This window comes from Psammomys obesus, unplaced genomic scaffold (genome assembly GCF_907164565.1).
Source record: "Psammomys obesus unplaced genomic scaffold, mPsaObe1.curated_primary_1811, whole genome shotgun sequence".
Classification (NCBI taxonomy): Eukaryota; Metazoa; Chordata; class Mammalia; order Rodentia; family Muridae; genus Psammomys; species Psammomys obesus.
In genome coordinates this window covers 5481512-5500631 of record NW_026591918.1, presented here as the reverse complement: position 1 = coordinate 5500631, position 19120 = coordinate 5481512, and the positions used below count along the sequence as shown (strand labels likewise).

The 19120-nt window shown below is 41.5% G+C and overlaps 1 protein-coding gene across 1 annotated transcript in view; it reads right to left on the bottom strand.

Moving 5' to 3' along the window:
- Erc2 (ELKS/RAB6-interacting/CAST family member 2) overlaps window positions 1-19120 on the bottom strand; it is a gene marked incomplete in the record, with an annotated part of 884729 nt that overhangs the window by 631929 nt on the left and 233680 nt on the right. The window contains 1 exon segment of the mRNA XM_055612370.1: window positions 3793-3867. Coding sequence (XP_055468345.1) covers window positions 3793-3867 — 75 coding nt within the window.

Here is a 19120-nt window from a genome sequence, read left to right as displayed (position 1 = left end):
AATTCTTAGCAGGAGAGAGGAGTGAGGAGTTGTCAGGAAAGCAGCAGGCTACTTTAAGACAGTGGTCCCAAATGCATTAGAGCAACTGTAAAAATCTGCCACAAGAGGAACAATGATCCGTAGTCAGAAAAGTTACTGCAGCTTAGCAGGAACCCTTCTTGTTCAGGACTGTCATAGCCACAGTTTGCAAAAAGTGCAGCTCTTGATTAATGCGATGTGGTGTCAATTAGATGTACATTCCTGAGGTCTTTTATCTGTTGTAGCTTTGTCTTTTATTTTTCATTACATCAGGTATATTGCCCTGTAAATTGTGGTAGTGGTACCAGGAATAAAAAAAAAAAAAAAAAAAAAAGGAAAATGCAAAAATAAAAATTAAAAAAAAAAACATTCTAACAAAATAGCCAGGTGCAGTGGCACACACCTATAATCCCAATACTCAGGGAGGCAGAGGCAGGCAGATCTCTGTGAAGCCAGCCTGGTCTACAAAGGGAGGCCAGAATAGCCAAGGCAACACAGAAAAACTCTGTCTCAAAATTTAAAAAAAAAAAGCTTACAAGTACTATCATTCATATAATTTATTTTCTTTTTAACTTTTAAAAACAGATAAAGTTTGTCAGTGAACTTAAGAAAGTCAAAGCTTAGGACAGCATCCTCAAGTCATGTCAAATTTATAATAAAAATAGGTTAAGAATATATTCTTTCAAAGGCATGAGCATGAAATAGAGAAAACTGAAAGCCCAGCCTTTGAGCTGTCTGTGTAGGCAGCTCTCCAACAGAGCAGAAAGAGCAAAAGAGCCAAGTAAAGAATCTTTGGCCATAGAATCAGAGGAGTAGCCTCAGGGGTAGAACAAGAAAGGAAGTTCTCAGAGAGGTGCACACAGTTTTCTACGTGCACGCGTGGGACATACCTGCCAGACCAAATCAGGGCCAAATTTAAAACGCGAAGATTCCTGCAAGAAGATAAACCATCAGTGACTTCATTCCTTCCTTCCTGTCCTTTTCCCCCAGGAGACTTCAGCCCAGGCTTGACTGGTGGCAAGAGGTGTGTCTGCAGAAGACTGTTCTCTATTGGGACACAGATGCCTTCCCCAGGACTTTCCCTGCAGAGACTTCTGCACAAGCCAGCAAGTCTGTGGGGCATACAGCACTACCAGAAAGCGGTGGGCTGGAGCTCAAACAATGCTTGAGAGAAGCAGGATTTTGCAGATCTTCATAGCAAGACCCTTCGCTAAACTGATGCAAATATTTATAGAAACAAATGGGGTTCCAAACTTCCCCCTCAGTTTCCCTACAGAACAAAAGTCAATACGGAATATCCTGTCAGCTCTAATTCATGCCATTTTCCTGAAACTAAGAGACCTTTGAAAGGCTACTTTTGTATTTCTGAAGGTGTAATCCTGGGACAAAGAGACAGGAGAATCAGGAGTTCACTGTCACCCTTGGTTATATAGTAAATTTGAGGCCAACATGATGAGACATGAGACAGGAGACTGCCTTTAAAAAACAACCCATCCCTTTTCAACTTTAGATTTGGAAAAGCACCAGATGAAAACGATGATGTTTAGCCGTAGCCAAGACAAAAAGCAATCTCAAATTCCAAGCTTGAGTTTAAGTTCTGTTCAGTAGTCCCCTCTAAGGCTTGCCCTGTCTAGGTTCCCAACACCCCCTCAAGTTCTAAAGTTCAAAATTAACTAAGCTCAGAGCCACTGTCACAAGTGTATGTTATGTAGGATATGGCCCTGCACCAGGGGCCACTCTAATTCAGTTAAGGTGTGTGGAGTCGAGATGCGAAGGGGACCAGACTTCTCCATGGATAGAATAGAAGACAAAGCTCCTGAGAGCCGGGAGGCACCCAAAAGGACAACAGAACTTGGGCTCTGTTTCCTGGGATATACACTGATCTCTCATCTGTCCTAGAAATGTGATTCTATACCTACAACCTGCATTACCAACATCCATTGAAGAAAAATTTTAAGCTCAGTTTACTGCTTATATTAATTTCCTCTTATATTTTATGCCTTCCCACTTAGCTAGACTAAATAAATGTTCTTTGCTTTTCAATAATAAGATATGAAGCTAGAACAGCAAATAGAATAAAATTTAATTTCTACTTTAAACAATCACCAAAAATGTAGTTGTCTTTCAGTGGTGACATTTAACAAGGGAACACCTACCATACCAGGCAAGATGCCTCCCAAGAGATTTCTAGAACTCTATTTTCATTTAGAGAAATGGGGATTTGAAAATACATTATAGACATCCTTTTATTACTTTTTTGTGTTGAAGACTGAGGCAGTGAATGGAAAGGTAGGTAGATGGGATCTGAAACACACTTATAAAATAAAAAGCAACTCGTTTTTCTCTGTCTTTGTGTCTCTGTCTCTCTCTTGTGTGTGTGTTCGTGTGTCTGTTGATGTTTTGTTTTGGTTAAGCTTTTTAGTTTTAGATTTTTTACTTTTTCCCCTTCAATCTAATTTCAGGTTTGTCTGACATGTGAAGAAAAGTTGAAATCCCAGTGATGAACCACTGTTTCCTTTAAAAATAAAGTTACATGAAATAACAACCTATAAACTAGTATTAATCATTATTGCTTAATATTATTAGTATTTCATTCAAGTGATACTTTTCAAACCTGTTCAAGTGTCTCCTGAGTACCCAGATTCAGGTAACTGGCCTGGTAATACAGAGCTATGTAAAGTCAATGTTTTACACTATCATCACATTGACAAAGTCCTCGGTTAAAAACATTGTCACAGCCTAGTGAAGAAAAAACATCTCAAGTCACAATTGTATATGCCAAGAATTCAACAGCTCACATAAGTTTTTCTCTAGGGCTTGGAGGTTTTAACAAACAATTTGAAACCATGCTCTGTGAGACAGCAAAAGTCAGAGATCCACAAGCAAGCCTCAGGATTCCCATAGGCCAGGGGGTCTGGGAATCTCCAAGCATGAACTCAAGTATGGAATCTGCAGACTACAGATATATTTATGCTAAAAACATCTTCTCTTTAATAGACCAATTTAAATAAAAATATTCTTAAAATAAATATTTTTTACCATTTGTTTTTTTCTGGCCATAAAGGGGGGAGGGTTGGAAATAGAAGATTTCAAATGTCTAGCCTCTGACAAACCAAACATGTTCCATTAACATTTGTTTCTTGATCATAGACAGGAAGTGTCCATCACCACTGACTTGATTATTCCTCACATGCCATAAACTCTTGTCAGGATTTTTTTTTAATTCCTACAATAGTTTCTCTCTATGTCTCTCAATAGTACTTCTATACTTTGCAAGTATTTAAAATTATTCTTGCTTCCAGACTAGCCAGGAGAAAACACAGGAGTTAAAAGGAGGACTCATTCTCTGGCGAGAAAGTTCTGGGGACGGTAGAGTTTCCTGATGGAATGACTCCACAGCATCACCATGTCAAATCCTAGTTTCTCAAAGGTGCCACTTCCTTACAACTGGGGGCCAGGTGGAGCAGGACTGCTTGATTTAGAAGTAATCATTTGTAACGTTCAAACAAAAGGGCTCTTAAAGGCATCAGTCACAACTGTGGGCAGGAGCCAGCTCCTTTCAAACGAGGGCTCCTTGAGCCCTTTATATTTTTGCCTGGAAAGGCTCTTTAATTAAAGGGGCAATAAATGAAAGTCACTAAGAAAAGCAAAATGACCCAGAAGCGGAGCACCCTCACTGGTACCCTGGATTCATGCACGTGTTCGTCAGCCACTATCCAGTCACAACAAACTCCCCAGGTACAGCTGGTTCTGACAAACATCCTCCGTTCCTACCTTCATTTCGATGACAGTCTGGAGAGCCTTCGTTTTGGCTGGCTCCGGCTGAAGTTGGCTTCTTCGGTGCAATTCCTGGGGAGGAACACGATAGAAATAAGCCTGACGGTTCATCCTTCTGCTATACCATGACCTTTACACAGCTACCACACAGCCCACCAGGTCCAGGTTCCCTGGATGCAGACATAAACAAGCCACAGGTGCCTCTTCCCCCACACTCCTCAGCATCCCTCCTGCCTGCAGCCTGTGTTCCGGTGAAAGGCTCCTGGCACATGCGCTATTTCTGAAACTTCCATCAATAATTAATCAACTGTGACAGAGCCAGAAAGTAATCGTAGTCCAAACAGTGTTCAACACAGGCGGGTGCCCAGCCTTCAAATCATAATTTACTAAATTATATTACTCTGTGCTCCCAGCACAAACACGGCAAGGAGATCGAGGAAAGAAAATGACTAACTGTGCTGCAAATCTGCTGCTCCCATGGCATTCTGCTACTGAGGCAGGTTTGCAGTGAGCAACTGAAAGCCATTTCAGTACAACTGTGACACTTTCTGGAGTGGTCTCATGAGTCCCTGTGAATCTCTCGCTTCTGAATTTACACTTTCGGTTCCTGCTCAAAATCACATCTGTGGGTGATATGCTTACAGATCGTGACGCCAAGAAATTAAAATTGGCAATAAAATCAACTATGTCAAAGAAGATACAAAACTGGTCAAAGCCAGATGTACACCCAAGAACTCCTGCAAGGCTGAGATTCCCTTAGCTAAAGAACAAACAACGCCATTACCATGTTAAGCTTAAGGGCTCCCCTGCCGTATGCCTCTCTTCAAAAGAACTGTTTGCCACAACTCTGAAAAGTTATCTTAGCAGGAGAAATAAACAAAAACAAACAAAAACAACAACAACAAGGTTTGTTCGTGTCATGCTTTGATCTCCTTAACGAATATCAACAGTTTTGTGAAAGTCGTTACCAGAAGGGTAAACACAGAACTCACGTATGTAGGCTGCTGATACAGATCATTTACAAAGATTCCATTAAGATTTACTTCTGGGGAGCAGCCTTACCAGGCCACAGAAGATGACAATGCAGCCACTCCTGATGAGATCTGATAGACTAAGATCAGAAGGAAGGATAGAAGGACCTCCCCTATCAGTGGACTTGGGGAAGGAGGGTGGGATCAGGAGGGGGGGAAGGGAGGGGCTTATGGGGGATACAAAGTGAATAAAGTGTAATTAATAAAAGTTAAAAAAAAGATTTACTTCCAATTTAGAATCAACATGGAGTACCTGAAGGTTCTGAACTACTGGATCATTAAACATTAATTTTGTAAAAACTGAGAGGAGCAATATAATTTCAAGGTTTTCTCATGAAGGCTCTTAAAATGAACTACTTTTCATCACTTATACTTACTGTCACCACCATTCCATAAAGATAGGACACGGTGATGTACAAACTGTTAGAAAAACACATTCCACACTAAGAGATGGTCCTGTCCAGGACATGGCACATCAATAGGTAACTTTAATCAGTATCTTCCCTGGGCAACTTTTTACGCCAGTGACTAAGAAATCCTGACTGTGCCAAAGAGCAGACTGGGCACATGCTACCACCAGCCTGAGCTTGGGATTCTGAGAAGCATGCCCTACCCTCAATGTTCTAAGCAACATCAACCAGCAATCTTATGCAATATTGTTTCTCAAGCTCTGATTTTAAAACTTTCCCCTAATAATTAAAGAGCTCTCACGACAGCCAGCACATTTCTCCTGGTAACTCATCCTGAGGGGACAGTCCAGAGCTGCTGGCCCTCTTGTATGAAGAAGAAAACACAGAGAGGTCTCTGTCCTAGAGGCTCGTGACTGAAGGATCTGGTAACATGGGTGTCCATCTTTCAGCTCCCTGGAGGTGGCGAATACTATTGAAGGACTGAACTTATAGACAGCCGTCCTTTTTTGAGCATCTACTGTCCCTGGCACTGCTTGTTTCTTGAATATCTTGGCGCTAGAAAATGAGGAAGATGACTTAGAAAGTGACTCCAAGGTGCTTCTTGTAAATATATAAGTACTGTAGCCCCCCCATGGCCCACTTTGAGCCACCTAAGCAGTGTCACTTAGAGGGGAGCTAGGAAGGGCTTTGGCCGAGATCCTGTCTAACTGTGTCCCCCAGATAGCATTAGAATCTTGGCTCTGAGTGTGGCAGTGTGAGAGGTGGCAGAGCATTAGGTGTTGCAGCTGAGTGGAACCTGTTGATGACTAAGGACACTGTCCTCAGACGGGAGTACGAACTCCTCCTGGGACCGCAATATGTTTTCCTAAGAGGTTGCTATAAGAGTAAGCCTGCGCCTTAAGCACAGTCTCTGAACTTGACCCTGCCCTCTCACATGCACCCTTATCATGAGACCATTCTTCAAGACATGATGTAGGCAGGGGGCCCTGGAGCCCACACTGTGCTAAATGGTCTTTGAACTTTCAGAACTCCAATATTTGTCTTAGAAAGTACCTGGTATCAGGTGTTTTGTCTTAGAGTAGGAAATGCAGGAAGTATGAAATGAGACTTCATTGTATAGTATTTTCTAAGACACAGAAAGGTTTTTTTTTTAATAATTTTTATTTTATTTTATGTGTGAAGGTGTCAGATTCCTTGGAACTGGTCGTACAGATAGTTGTGAGCTGCCATGTGGGTGCTGGGAATTGAACCCAGGGCCAATTTGGAAGAGCAGACAGTGCTCTTAACCACTGAGCCATCTCTCCAGCCCTCAGAAAGGTTTTTTTTAAATGTAATGACCTAATGGAATATGAAGGAACTGTTTGCTATAATTTACTTAATTCTGAGTTTGTTTATTTAATTGTAACACTGCCCAATAGGACCAATTTCAACATTCAGCTTCCATGAGCCACAACCAACCCAGTTCCATATACCCTGGGGTGAATCCACATAAACATTAACTCTAAAGCAAGCTACTTAACCCTAACCACTGCTTCCAATATTGCTGCAGTTCACCCGACCAGTCAGATCTCACGGACAAGAAAGTGGAAGGTCGCTCCTCAGAGGTGTTCTATATAGTTACTGAGAAAAAAAAACATTTCTGAGACCAGGTAGTGTCAAAATAATCTTGAAAGAGGGCTGGAAAGATGGCTCAGTGATTAGAAGCAATGGCTGCTCTTCCAGAGTGCTCAGGTTCAATTCCCAGCATCCAGCGGTGACTAACAACTGTGTGTAACTCCAGTTCCAGGAGATCCAGTGCCCTCTTCTGGCCTCTGTTGGCGCTGCATGCATATGATGCACAGATATACATGCAGGCAAAGCATCCATACACATTAAAATACAAATAACTTTAAAATAATAATCTCTAATTAAAGACAGAGGTCCAGGCGAAGTGTAGCTCACACATGTAATCTCCAACACTCAGGAGCCTGGTCCACATAGTAAGACCCACCTTTTTTAAAAAATGAAAGCAGAGAAATGATAGTTTCATCCCATAATCAGTCTTATCCTAAAATAAAAACTCATAAAATAACGAAGAAATAGGTTAACTTTATATAAAATGGGCCAAAATAATCAAGAAACAACTAATCAGTGGAGCTAACTTAAAAGCCACAAGGTAAAGGTGTATGCTGCTCTAATTTCTGCAAAACAAACACATAGATAGACGTACACTAAAAAAAGCTAAACTCACGTAATGATCTTGCAAAACTAGAAATGGTTCTCTTTCTAATTATCATACCACCTCTGACACAATAAATAATAAATAAATAAATAAATAATGAACAATAAATAATAGCTCAAACTTTGCCTTCTGTGTCACTCCTTATAAAAAACAATGTGCCTGGTACCGGGGAATTGTAATTCTTCCCCTTGTAGTCTGTCAATCATGACCTCAGTTTGTAAAGATCCTCTCAATTCCTAGGTGTCCAGTAAGAACCATAAACTGTGTGCAGGGTACACAGACCATGAAGGAGCTAGCTTAGCATTTCATTCGTCTCTAAGATTCTGGAAATGCTCACTGTGCCCTGGCAGAGAGGCCCAATGACCCCTAGGATTAGACCCGTCTTCCATAGTGCGGAACTGTTAGGAAGCTCCCTGCCACCACACCCTTTGTATCTACACTGAACTTTCTAGTCAGTGGAAGTTGGGCAGAAATAAGAAATCACCTCCCAGAGAAGTGACTCTTAGGTCTCCCTCCCCTCTGCTAATTCAGAGCTGAAAGACTCCTAGATCCAGGAGGACAGCAAGGCTTAAAAAAGAAGAAAAGAAGGAGGAGGAGGAGGAGGAGCAGCAGCAGCCGCCTAAATCCCTGAAGCATGATTTGAAAAGTCTGTACACATACAGGAAAAAAAGAGTGTGAGTGAACAATTCACTTCTGTAAAGCTAAGCCTTGGAGCTTGAAGGCTTTAACCTGGATAAGCCCCAGCTCTCTGTTTCAGCGCCTACAATGCCTAAAGGGAAAAGAACATCTTATCAGCCCTGTGCTGTCTGCTGCTTGTGAATTGCTGTAGAGACATTACGTGACCAAGTTTTTCCAAATAGACAAGAGATGAGTTGCCTCTTACGTACACAAAACTATTCCTAGTCATCTGCAAGATGCCCCCACCATGCTTCTGAGATGACAAATGGCTTTCCCTGGGAGAGCTCGATGTTCTCACCACGTATGAAGGACTGAAAACCTTAGCTTAAGCACACTTTGGATCAACACTGTTTGGGGCCAAAGATCTTCACAAGAATCAAATGTTTGAAAGTGCAAATTCTCTCTCAGAGTAGACACGCACCGCACCGCACCACATTGTGCCAGTGTGCAGTGCTTCCTTGTTCCACAGGGCCTAGGTCAGACGTTTACCTTTGAACCAAGATTTGAGGCTAAAAAGCATCCGCTGAGGTCAAAAGCACTGTGCTGAGAGTCAGAAGCTAGGAGCCTGCATCGCCACCTGGATACCCAACTCTGAACTCAGAGTTCCTCCCCAACTCTGAACTAAAGAAAAAGCAGCCCTCAGGGAATGAGGTGTGGACGGAAGTACAAGGCCTTCTAGCCTGAGAAGAGTGCTAATTTAATTGGCAGCTCATGCTGAACTGCTAATCTCTGGCTTCTATTTCTGTCACACCCATTATCATTTAAAAAAAAAAAATAGAAAAAAACAAACTGTCAGTACAGGTAAAACTGCCAACCTTCTTAGGTGATGAACCTGGAACTCTAACAGATCCTAGAATTCTGGGCATGAAATCTCAAGTGGCTCATTGAAGTGACATTTCCTGGCACTTAATGGGAGTCTAGAATCTAGTGTTTTAACTAGAATGGACACTAGCTTCCAAGATGAGCCTGGAAAAACAGTATTTATATATACTGCATACTTTTTGTTCTGTAGACAAGGAGGAAAAAATGCATTCAAAACTTAACTTCCTTCCCAAAGGTAAAGACTATTTTTAATCAGGTTCTTACCATGGTTCTGGAAAGCTATGTTATCTAACACAACTTAGTGCCATTAAATGCTACTTTGTTATTATTGTATTTATTAATTGTAGGTCAGTAATATATAAAGCATGGAACAGGGATGATTTATCTCTTTGGAATGATGCCTGGAGCTTGGAAGAGGAAGGGTTGGGACCACCCTCATGATGGTTTATTTCCCTAATGATCTTTCTATGTACCTGAAAAACAAATCGAAGGCTGAGCTTGGCTGGTATTGTCTCTCTGAGCAACAATACACAACCTTACTCTATGGATTGGCATCCTAAAATCATGGCAGATAACATGACTTCTTACACTTAGTAGGAAGGCCTCCAAGGGCGAGAGTTCTAGGAACTAAGCAGGTGATGACACTGTCCTTGAGGACCTGAACTTACAGCATTGCTTTGCCATGCTCTACAGTTTGAAACAGTAGTAACACTTCTCAGATTCCGGGGTGGGATACAGAAGAATATTAGCCACATTTCACGGTTGCCACACTTAGGGCTAGGGATTTAGGTCAGGGGCGAGTTACTTGCTAGCATGGGTGAGGCTCTGGATTCAGTCCTTAGCCTTGCAGGGGGAAAAAAACAAAAAGAATATTACTCTTATAGACCAAAACAAGTGGAGAAATTAATAAGTAACAATATAGTTTTAAACACCAACCCATATCAGTCTTACATATTGAAGCCTATATTTGGCACCCATTAGGGAGACACTGCTTTTCTATTAGAAAAATAAGTCTGGAAGATCTGAGCAAAGGCAAGGCATGGTATGAGGCAATCATATAAGATTAGTCATTAAACTATTAACTCAGCACTATTTAACTCATCATTGACCAAAACTTTGTATTTGTACAGCCAAGTTCAGAGTGTTATTATCACAATAACCAAGAAGGAGAAACCACTCAAATGTCCATCCGTGGATAAGCAAAATGTTAGCATGCACGCGGCGGAACGGTTTTTAATACCTATTACAATACAGGTTGGGCCTTGAAGGCACTATGTCCAGTGCGAGAGCCAACTACAAATACAGAAATGGAGGCTGCAGGCGGCAGCCTTGGGTTTGGAGTCTCGGTTCCACAAAATGAAAAGCTGTGGACACTGGCTGTGCAGCAAGGTGAATACGGTCCTACTGGTTCACACGCTGAAAATGGCTAAAGCTCTAGGCTTTACATCGTGTGTTTACAACTACAACCTTCCGACAAATATCAGCTTAATAGCAACTAATGAAATTCTGCAACCTGCCTCATTGCTACTTGTGCAGAAATTGTCCCGGTGGGAGCTCCTTCCCACGCATGTCTCTGGGCTTTACCTACCCAGACAGTATAAAGCCATCCACAACGTGCACTGCCGTCTAAGTTATAGAAACACCAGATGTGCACACTAGAGTTGCTTTTTGTGTGTAATAATATCTATGTTTTGTGAATGTATCTATGTAAGTGTTTCCTATTCTTTATTATTTTTCCATTACAAATAATATCCCAGAAGCGAAGCAGTCGTTGGTGGCCAAAGCACAATTCTGTCCCATGTATCTGAGATACATAACAATTATCTCCTTCATTAAACAAACTGAAACTTCTCTTATTCTCTTTTATCTGCAAGGTCAGTCAGCCTGCAGGTCATGAGCCCAATACATCTCACCATTTGTTGTGATGAATAAAATGTTACTGGGGCACTGCTTGTGCTTGTTCCTCTTCTGTAATGGTATAGCTTAGTAGCAGTAACAAAGTCTATAAAACCGCGGTGAACTAAAAGTATTTGCTATCTGGTCCTTTCAGAGAACTTTCTTAACCTCTTATCTGGGATTTCGTTAATACTCACCCTAGCAGGCTAAGAAAAGCACTTCCGTTTCTCCAGTGGAAGTTGAAAATGTGTCCACTTTCTCCACATTCTCTTTATAGGACATTCCATTCCCTGCCACCGTGGACTAGACTTAGCAACTCATTGTCAACAAATGAAATGAGTATGGTGGCCATGGTATGTGTGACTGCTGAGGCTTGGGCATAAAAGATCGTATGGCTTCCTTCTTGCTCTCATTCTTGGGTCACTTGCTGTGTGGGAAGCCATATGCCACATCATAAGGCTACAGAACCATTCTATGGAGAAGCCTGAGTAAGATGAAGCAGCAGCTATACGACAGAGCTATGACAGAGGTGGCCCGTCCTGCCCTAGTGCAGCCCACAAATGAAGAAGCTCTGTGTAGGAACAACCTCATGTGTGGCTTCAGGATCTGACTCTCCAGCTAAAAGTTCTCCAATTTCTGACATGGACTCCAGGCTATTAAGTGATCGGTGCTCTAAGCCACGGACATTTTGGGGTGGTATACCCATAGATTATAACCTACCGCAGAAAGGTTGTTAGCAGACCCTCCAGATCACTGTAGGTTCTGCACCTTCACATGCCCGTCTGTGGCTTTAGACACACTTTCTTTATTTCACTGAATGTAGCTCCAATTTGATACTAACCTATAAAACTGAGTATGTTTGATTAATGTCTATGTCTACCACCAAGCCGTATTAACCAAGTCATGAACACGAGTACCCTGTTTCTACTATATTCCCCCAAAATGCTGGTGCGCCTGCCAAGAGAAGATGCTCAATGCTGTCTGACCATTGAGACAGAACAAACAATATTGTACTTGGGAGTCTGGATGTTCTACAGTGCTTTCCACCAAAAGCAGTGTGCTGTGAAGATAAGAGCTCATAGTTACAGCTATGTGCTAAGCAATCTTCTAAGTATTTTATGAATATTAATGTGTTTAATTCTCAAAATAACTTCCTTAGGCAGGTACTATTATTATCATCACTTTTCACTTGAAACAGAAGCAGAGAAGTTAGTAACTTGCCCAAGAAAACCTGATAAACTGTAGGGATCTAATTCCAGAGCCTGTGGTGCTAGTCAAAAGCCATGCTTGCCACTTAGCTTTGATCTGACATTGGAAGGTGACATCTCAATTGCTTTCTTTAACTGTAGCAACCTTCCTGGATCGCATTTGATCTTGCTTTCCATTTCCCATGGCTTTCTTCTGTACTTGAAAACAAAGAAATTTATCTCAATAACAAATAACTAGTTATTATATTCATATTAACTATTAAAACTTAAAAGACAAACACAAATAGGCACACGGATGTAGGAGAAGAATGACTCAGCTCCAGCTAAGCCAACCCTCTATATCCATGAGGATTTCATTTCTAAATGTAACCATCTAGACCAAAACTAACAGGGAATCCCACATGGATGGAGAAAGGGCTACCAAGGCCCCACCCCTAGCTGAGGATAGCTGAGGATAGCTGAGGAAGAGAAGGAGTTTCCTTTGGGGGTGTCATGACTTGGCAGGTGATGGCCACAAACCTCTGTGCATATGCGCAGCACTAACTGGACTCAGTTCATTATTGAGAGAGAGGGGACGGTATTAGGAGTCCCAGGAGCAGTGGGAATAGGGTGGGCGTGAATATGACCAAGACACATTGCATTATATGTGTGAAATTTTCAACATAAATAAAAATGTGTCACCTGGAAGAGGACTTCTTTCTTGCCATTATTCTATCAACAGGAGAGTGTAACAATAATTTGTACAGCATTTATATTGTATTATAGGTAATCTAGAGATCCTTTAAAGCATACAGAAGGATGAATGTGGGTTATATGAAAGTCTACTATGCCATTTTGTGTAACAGACTTGAACTTTCACAAACTTTGGTCCTAGGACTAAGCTACCTAACATTTTGAGACTCTACTATATTAACAACTGAAGTGGTTTGAACAGGTATGGCCCCCAAAGGTTCATGTGTTTGAATGTTTGGCCCACAGGGAGTGGCACTATTAGGAGGTGTGGCCTTGCTGGAGAAGGTATGGCTTTGTTGGAGAAAGTGTGTCACTGTGGAGGCGGGCTTTGAGGTCTCAGATGCTCAAGCTAGGCCTAGTGTGGCACATAGTCTCCTTCTGCTGCCTATAGATCAAGATGTAGAACTCTCAGATACTTTTCCAGCACCATGTCTGCCTGCATGCCACCATGCTTCTTGTCATGATGATAATAAATTAAACCTCTGAACTGTAAGCCAGCCCCAATTAAATGTTTTCCTTTATAAGAGTTGCAACAGACATGGTGTCTCTTCACAGTAATAGAGACCCCTAACTAGACAACAACCTTGGCAATCTTTGATAGATGAAGCACTTTAAAATAACCTAAAACAGTTAAATAGTAAGAATTAACAAGACTGGGTCAATGGGCAATTATCCTGAAATTGGGATTCTACAGATCTACTATTCAAGAACCCCACAGAATTTTTAAGAACCAGCAACCAGTAAATACTCTGAATGTATTACAAAGATCAGAGTGATTTAGACCACATTCTTTCCTTCATATCATAAAGCAAGAAACTGATAATCCCATCTCAGAGATCAGTTAGAAATGTGATGTTGGGGATTGCTAGATTTTCTCTGACCCTTAGTTTGTTTCCCTGTATTGAATGTATCTCCTGGGTTGGAGAGGATGAAATAAGCTTGTGGCACACTTGGCTAGGCTTCCACACAGAGCACACTGAACAAATGAAACTTACTGTCACATTGTTGCTCTTGAGCCTTTATTACTGTTCCTGGAAGGCTATTAAGAGTAGAGCCTAGCAGAATGCCCCCCTTGTCCACTTGTTCTGTGCCCTGATACTAGTGACTCTATGCCCACTGTTCCCAGATCTGATGAATAATTACAGAAGTGCTTACTGAAGAACAAGTGCCTGAAATGGAAGATATACATAGAACCTCTGCCTTCAGTAGCTCATAGTCAAGTACATGCATTCTCATTGGAATTCATATCATGTCTCAAGCATTCAGGAAACATTGTTTGAATTAATACAGTAATCTAGAGAACACTGGGAGGTGAGACCCAAGAACTAACAGAAGGGCATTTCAGGAAGACTGCATAAAGTCATAAGGATCTTTCTAAAGATTTGGTCTGCTAACACATACATACACACACACAACCAAACAAACAAAGAAAAAACAACTCTCATCTCAAAGGGAAGAAGAATAGAATATCCTACAACCATATTTGAGTGACCAAGGACCAGAAATCATGGAGCTAGGTTGCCCAGGTCCCATGTTCCCACATGAAAGTAGTTTCATGGAGTTTTATAACAACAAAACAAAGAAAGTCATACATCATGGCAATTTAAAAATACGCTGGTGAATACATCAGAGAGGTGGTCGTAGCAAGATGGGAAATCTCTCTTAAGGGTCTCAGATGCTATCTGATGACATTTTTAGCTTTTGGTTTATTAGACCCCAGTGATCTACTAAGTTAATACATTCCAAGCTGCTTTGATCTGTTAGTCACAGGGTAATAGCTCTGACACAGAGGTGAGCAACTGATGACTATTTAGAGAGCTAAAGCTGGCACAAGGTAAACTGGACCCTGTACTTGTAATATTGCAACAGCCTCTCCATCCCCACAGCCCCAGGCAGTCAATCAGTCTTCGCAGACTCGTCTTCTTTCCAGGAATTCTTGTTTATAGGTCCCACATAGGAAACTTAAATTCTACAGACTGTGAAACTGTTTCCATGGAGATAATAAATATGATGTAAACTGACTAGTAATTCAATGTTGCAGGATATCTGATCACACTCTAAGTCCCAACATTCGGTTATATATTGGAAAAACCTGTTTCCAGTTGTAGTGTGGCTCAGTCCTAATATACACCTTTAATCCAAAAACCTTCTGCTTGAATTAAATAAAAACAACCATAGGTCAAGAGGCAGAGTAAGCAACCAGTTGGCAGAGAGTGAACATAGGAAAAGAAAAAAACAAAGAAGTCAGGTGGATGGATAGAGAGACACACAGGAAGTAAAAGAGAGGGACATTCACTTTGAGGGTTTTTGGGGAGGATGGGTGGGATAGTCTGGGGAAGGAACCTTCCTTCAGGACCTACTTCCTTGCTTGCTTGCTTTCTTCCTTTCTTCTTTCCTTCCTTCCTTCCTGAGGAGGACAGTGAGCTGGGTGCTTTCTTTGCCTCTCTGAGCTAGCAGGCTTTCACCCCAGCATCTGGTTCTTAAGCCTTTTTTTTTTTAATTTATTCACTTTACATCCTGATCATAGTCCCCTCTCTTCTCTTGTCTCCTTCTGGTCCCACTCTCCTTCTCTCTACTCCCTATCCCTGTCCCATAGTCCTCAAAAAGGGGGGAGTCCTCCTCCCTTACCAACTAATCCCAGACTATCAAGTCTCTTCAGGACTGCCTACATCTTCTTCCTCTATGGCCTAATGGTTGAGATTTTGTTAAAACAACAATTTAATTTGTGTTCATACACACACACACACAATGGTTATCTGGAAACCCAACACCATACTATCCCTGTCTCTGTATATATACATTTCTCTTCATTTGTTTTAATGCAGAACTTATTCATTTTACTGAAGTCCCATTAAAGATTTCCTTCTTATAGGCTTTTCTTGGTCCTTTATACATTATAACCCTAGGAGACAATTGAAATTCACAGAATTCAGATACCTCCACTGTTTATTGAATTGTGTTAATAATATCTCAAGAAGAAATAATGCCATTCTTATTTTAATAACTAATAGATATGTAATACAGATCAGACAAAGTAAACACAACAAACAAATAAAACACTATCCAAGTCCTTGGGGAACTGGACCGTCTAAAGGGTAAAGAAGGGATAAGCTAGAATATGGAACCACACCACAGATGTTAATTTCAACAATTAACAGCAAGCACCACTTACTTCGTGCCAGGCCCATTTGAATGGCATATCATCCCTATAGGAAGTGCCACCATCACCATGGAAAGGGGGCAGACAATCACACTCTGGAAGTTAAATAACATTCCTAAGATTAGAGTTAGTAACACTTGAAAGTGTGAGCAAGTTCTGTCTGACACTTAAACTCACACCTTTAAGTATTAACACTTGATTTATATTGCTCTTGTCAGCTGCTCATGCTCTGTAAACACACAGCATTTTCAAGGGTAGCTAATCTGGTTTCTGGTTTGTTTCTCGGTTCCTCTGTAAGACTCCACCAGCTCTGAACGACAGAGCATGGGAGAGAATGAGTAGCGAACATCTCGACCTGATGAGGAACCATTTCTGCTAGACTTTGCCCCCACTTCGCCTTCACTGAACAGAAACACACTGCTTTGCAACATTCCTCGTCTTACTGAGCAGAAATATAGCCTCCAAACCTGGTACGCACTGGCTTGTTAATCACTGAGGAACGTGAGCACCGCATTGACCCCTGCTCCCAGGAAAACAACTTTCTAGCCATCTCTCTCTTTCTCTCTCTCAGCCACCATCATTCTCTTGAGGATCCCCCATAGGACACCACCAGCTATTCTTCCTCTGCCTCTGCATCTGTTCTCACCTGATGTCAGGGATAAGCAAAGGTAGGCCTGGCGATAACTTCGATAGGAGAGCACTTGGGCACACTGGGTGCTGTAGGCTTTGAGTGAAGCGTGAGGAACCAAAGATAACTTTCCCTGAGCCCTGAAATTTTATAGGTTTCCCAGCTAGACCTCAATACTGCATGGTAAAATAGTGGCTCGTTTTACCTTCCAACACTCCCATTTAGTGGCAAAGTCTGTGCCGTGGTCCTCTTCCTGCCCTGCTGCCATCTACTGAGAGCAGGTACCATATTTCACAGGATCACTGACAGAGAGGAACTTGTGCCCAGGGGCTATTCCTTTGGATTATACCCAGAACCTAGTTCATACACAGAGTGGATACTTTGTAGTAGGACTGTGGAACTGATAACAAATGGATGAAATTATGCTTCAAGCTGATGTTGTAATGGGATGGCCTGTGGTGATCCTGGGATTGAGGTGACTTTTATTGGTTACTAAGGAGGGAAGTGAATCGTTGGGGGTGGGGATTATAATAAATAGAAAAATGCTACTTATCAAAGATACCTTTCTCCTGTCTCCTATGTTAAGGTGGTATATCATATGAGAAAGATATTTTATAATTATGTTTATGAACATTAAATTAAGAGATTATACTGCCCTTTAAAAAGAGATTATGGACACTTTGAAATCTGTGAACTCTGACTTGAAGCAAAAGGAACTGCCACAGTTGGGGAAGTCAGAGGTCTTAAACTCTAGAAGAATTCTTAGCCACAGTCAAATATAAGAGCTATACAATGGACTATAAGGGCTAATGGGCTAAATGAGCTTGTAACCCTGCTGATATCTGAAAGGAACACAGCCCAGACAATGCTATGGTTTTGTGCCGATAAGCTCAAAAATGATGAGCCAGCTGAGCCACTCTGGAGCTGCCAAATTTATGTTTTTACAAACTGTTCAATGTGTGCAATCTGTGGCAGTAATATGAAACTAATCCAGTGTGCTGAATTTTGCACAGACCTTGGGATTGCCTTCACGGTCAATTTTTTTCTATATTGAACTGAAACACACTGCTCTGAAATGTCCATACACTGAATTATGTCATACTTACTCATAGACATATAAAAGCAAGTCATATTCTCCTGGATAATGGCAGCTTTCTGACTCAAAGATTTTCTTACTAATGAATCCTATTCCATCCATTCATGGCAAATTCAGGTGCTCTCAGTAATACTTTCATATGTTAGGTCTTAGGTCCACTTCTATACCATATGTCTATGCCTGAGAGGTAAGGCCAAAGCCAGAGTTGTTTATAGGAGGCACTAAAGGAAAACCCTACAGAAAAAGAAAAGTCACACAGAAGAGGGTGACAATTTAAACAAGTGTTGTACACAGGAACTGACTCTGAGGCTGAGAAAGCAAAGAGCTGCAAAGAGAAAGAAAACCTGCTGCATAGTCTATACCATCCTGAGGCAAGGGCTGCAAGCTGCCCACTGCCTCCACTCCTGCCAGCCACTGCCTACAGTCTGATGGATGCTTCTAGGCAGTCATAACTCTCCTTACAGTCACCAAAGGCACATCTCTGGCAAGGGTTTCAAATGGGAGTCATAGCTTTAGCTCACACAGCCCATGGAGACAGCACACCAGCCCAGTAAAAGTGTTGCCAGGGTCCCTGAGTCGGGCAAAATCAGCACCTGCCGCATTCCATGACTCAGGGGTTGACCACAGCCCGATTTGATCTGAACCAGCAATGAGTGATTAGAATGAAGGTCCATTCCCTTTGTTCTATTTAGTGACTGGAAACTTTTATTTTAGCAGTGTAACTCTTCAGAATTGTTTTTATTTTCCCTACAAACAAACAAACAAAAAAACAGCATGAAACATAAATAAATTCATATTCTTTCCCCGCCCTCTCCTTCAGTCCATCCTTCCCCCATGTGCTGGTTTAAGTGACAATGTCCCCATTGGCTCCTATATTTAAATGTTTGGTCTCAAGTTGATAGGACTGTTTAAAAAGGATTGAGAGGTGAGGCCTTGTTGAAGGAGACATGTCACTGGGGTGGGCTTTGAGGTTTCAAAAGCTCCAGACCATGCCTGACTCTCCATTGCCATGCTCCCTGCCAAGATGGTCATGGACTCTTATTCTCTAGTACCATGAGTCTCAAATTAAACACTCTCTTTTATAAGTAAAAGTAACTAACACACCCTCTCTCGTATAAATGAACTGTCTGCTATATCTAAGATACTATTGACAGATCCTAGGACAAGAAGAAATTAAGACAAGAATGGCTCCTGCCATCACTGAGGCCTTCTGCTTAGTAAAGAAAATAGTAAACAGTAAAACAGGTTAAAGCTACAAATATGCTGTAAGAGCAATAATAAAATGCTGAAATGCAAATGACAAGAGGTGCCAGGCATGTGGGTTCAGGTGGCACAGGACTATAATTCCAGAACTTGAGACTCTAAAGCAGGATGATTACATTAAGTTCCAGGACAGTCTCTCTCTCTCTCTCTCTCTCTCTCTCTCTCTCTCTCTCTCTCTCT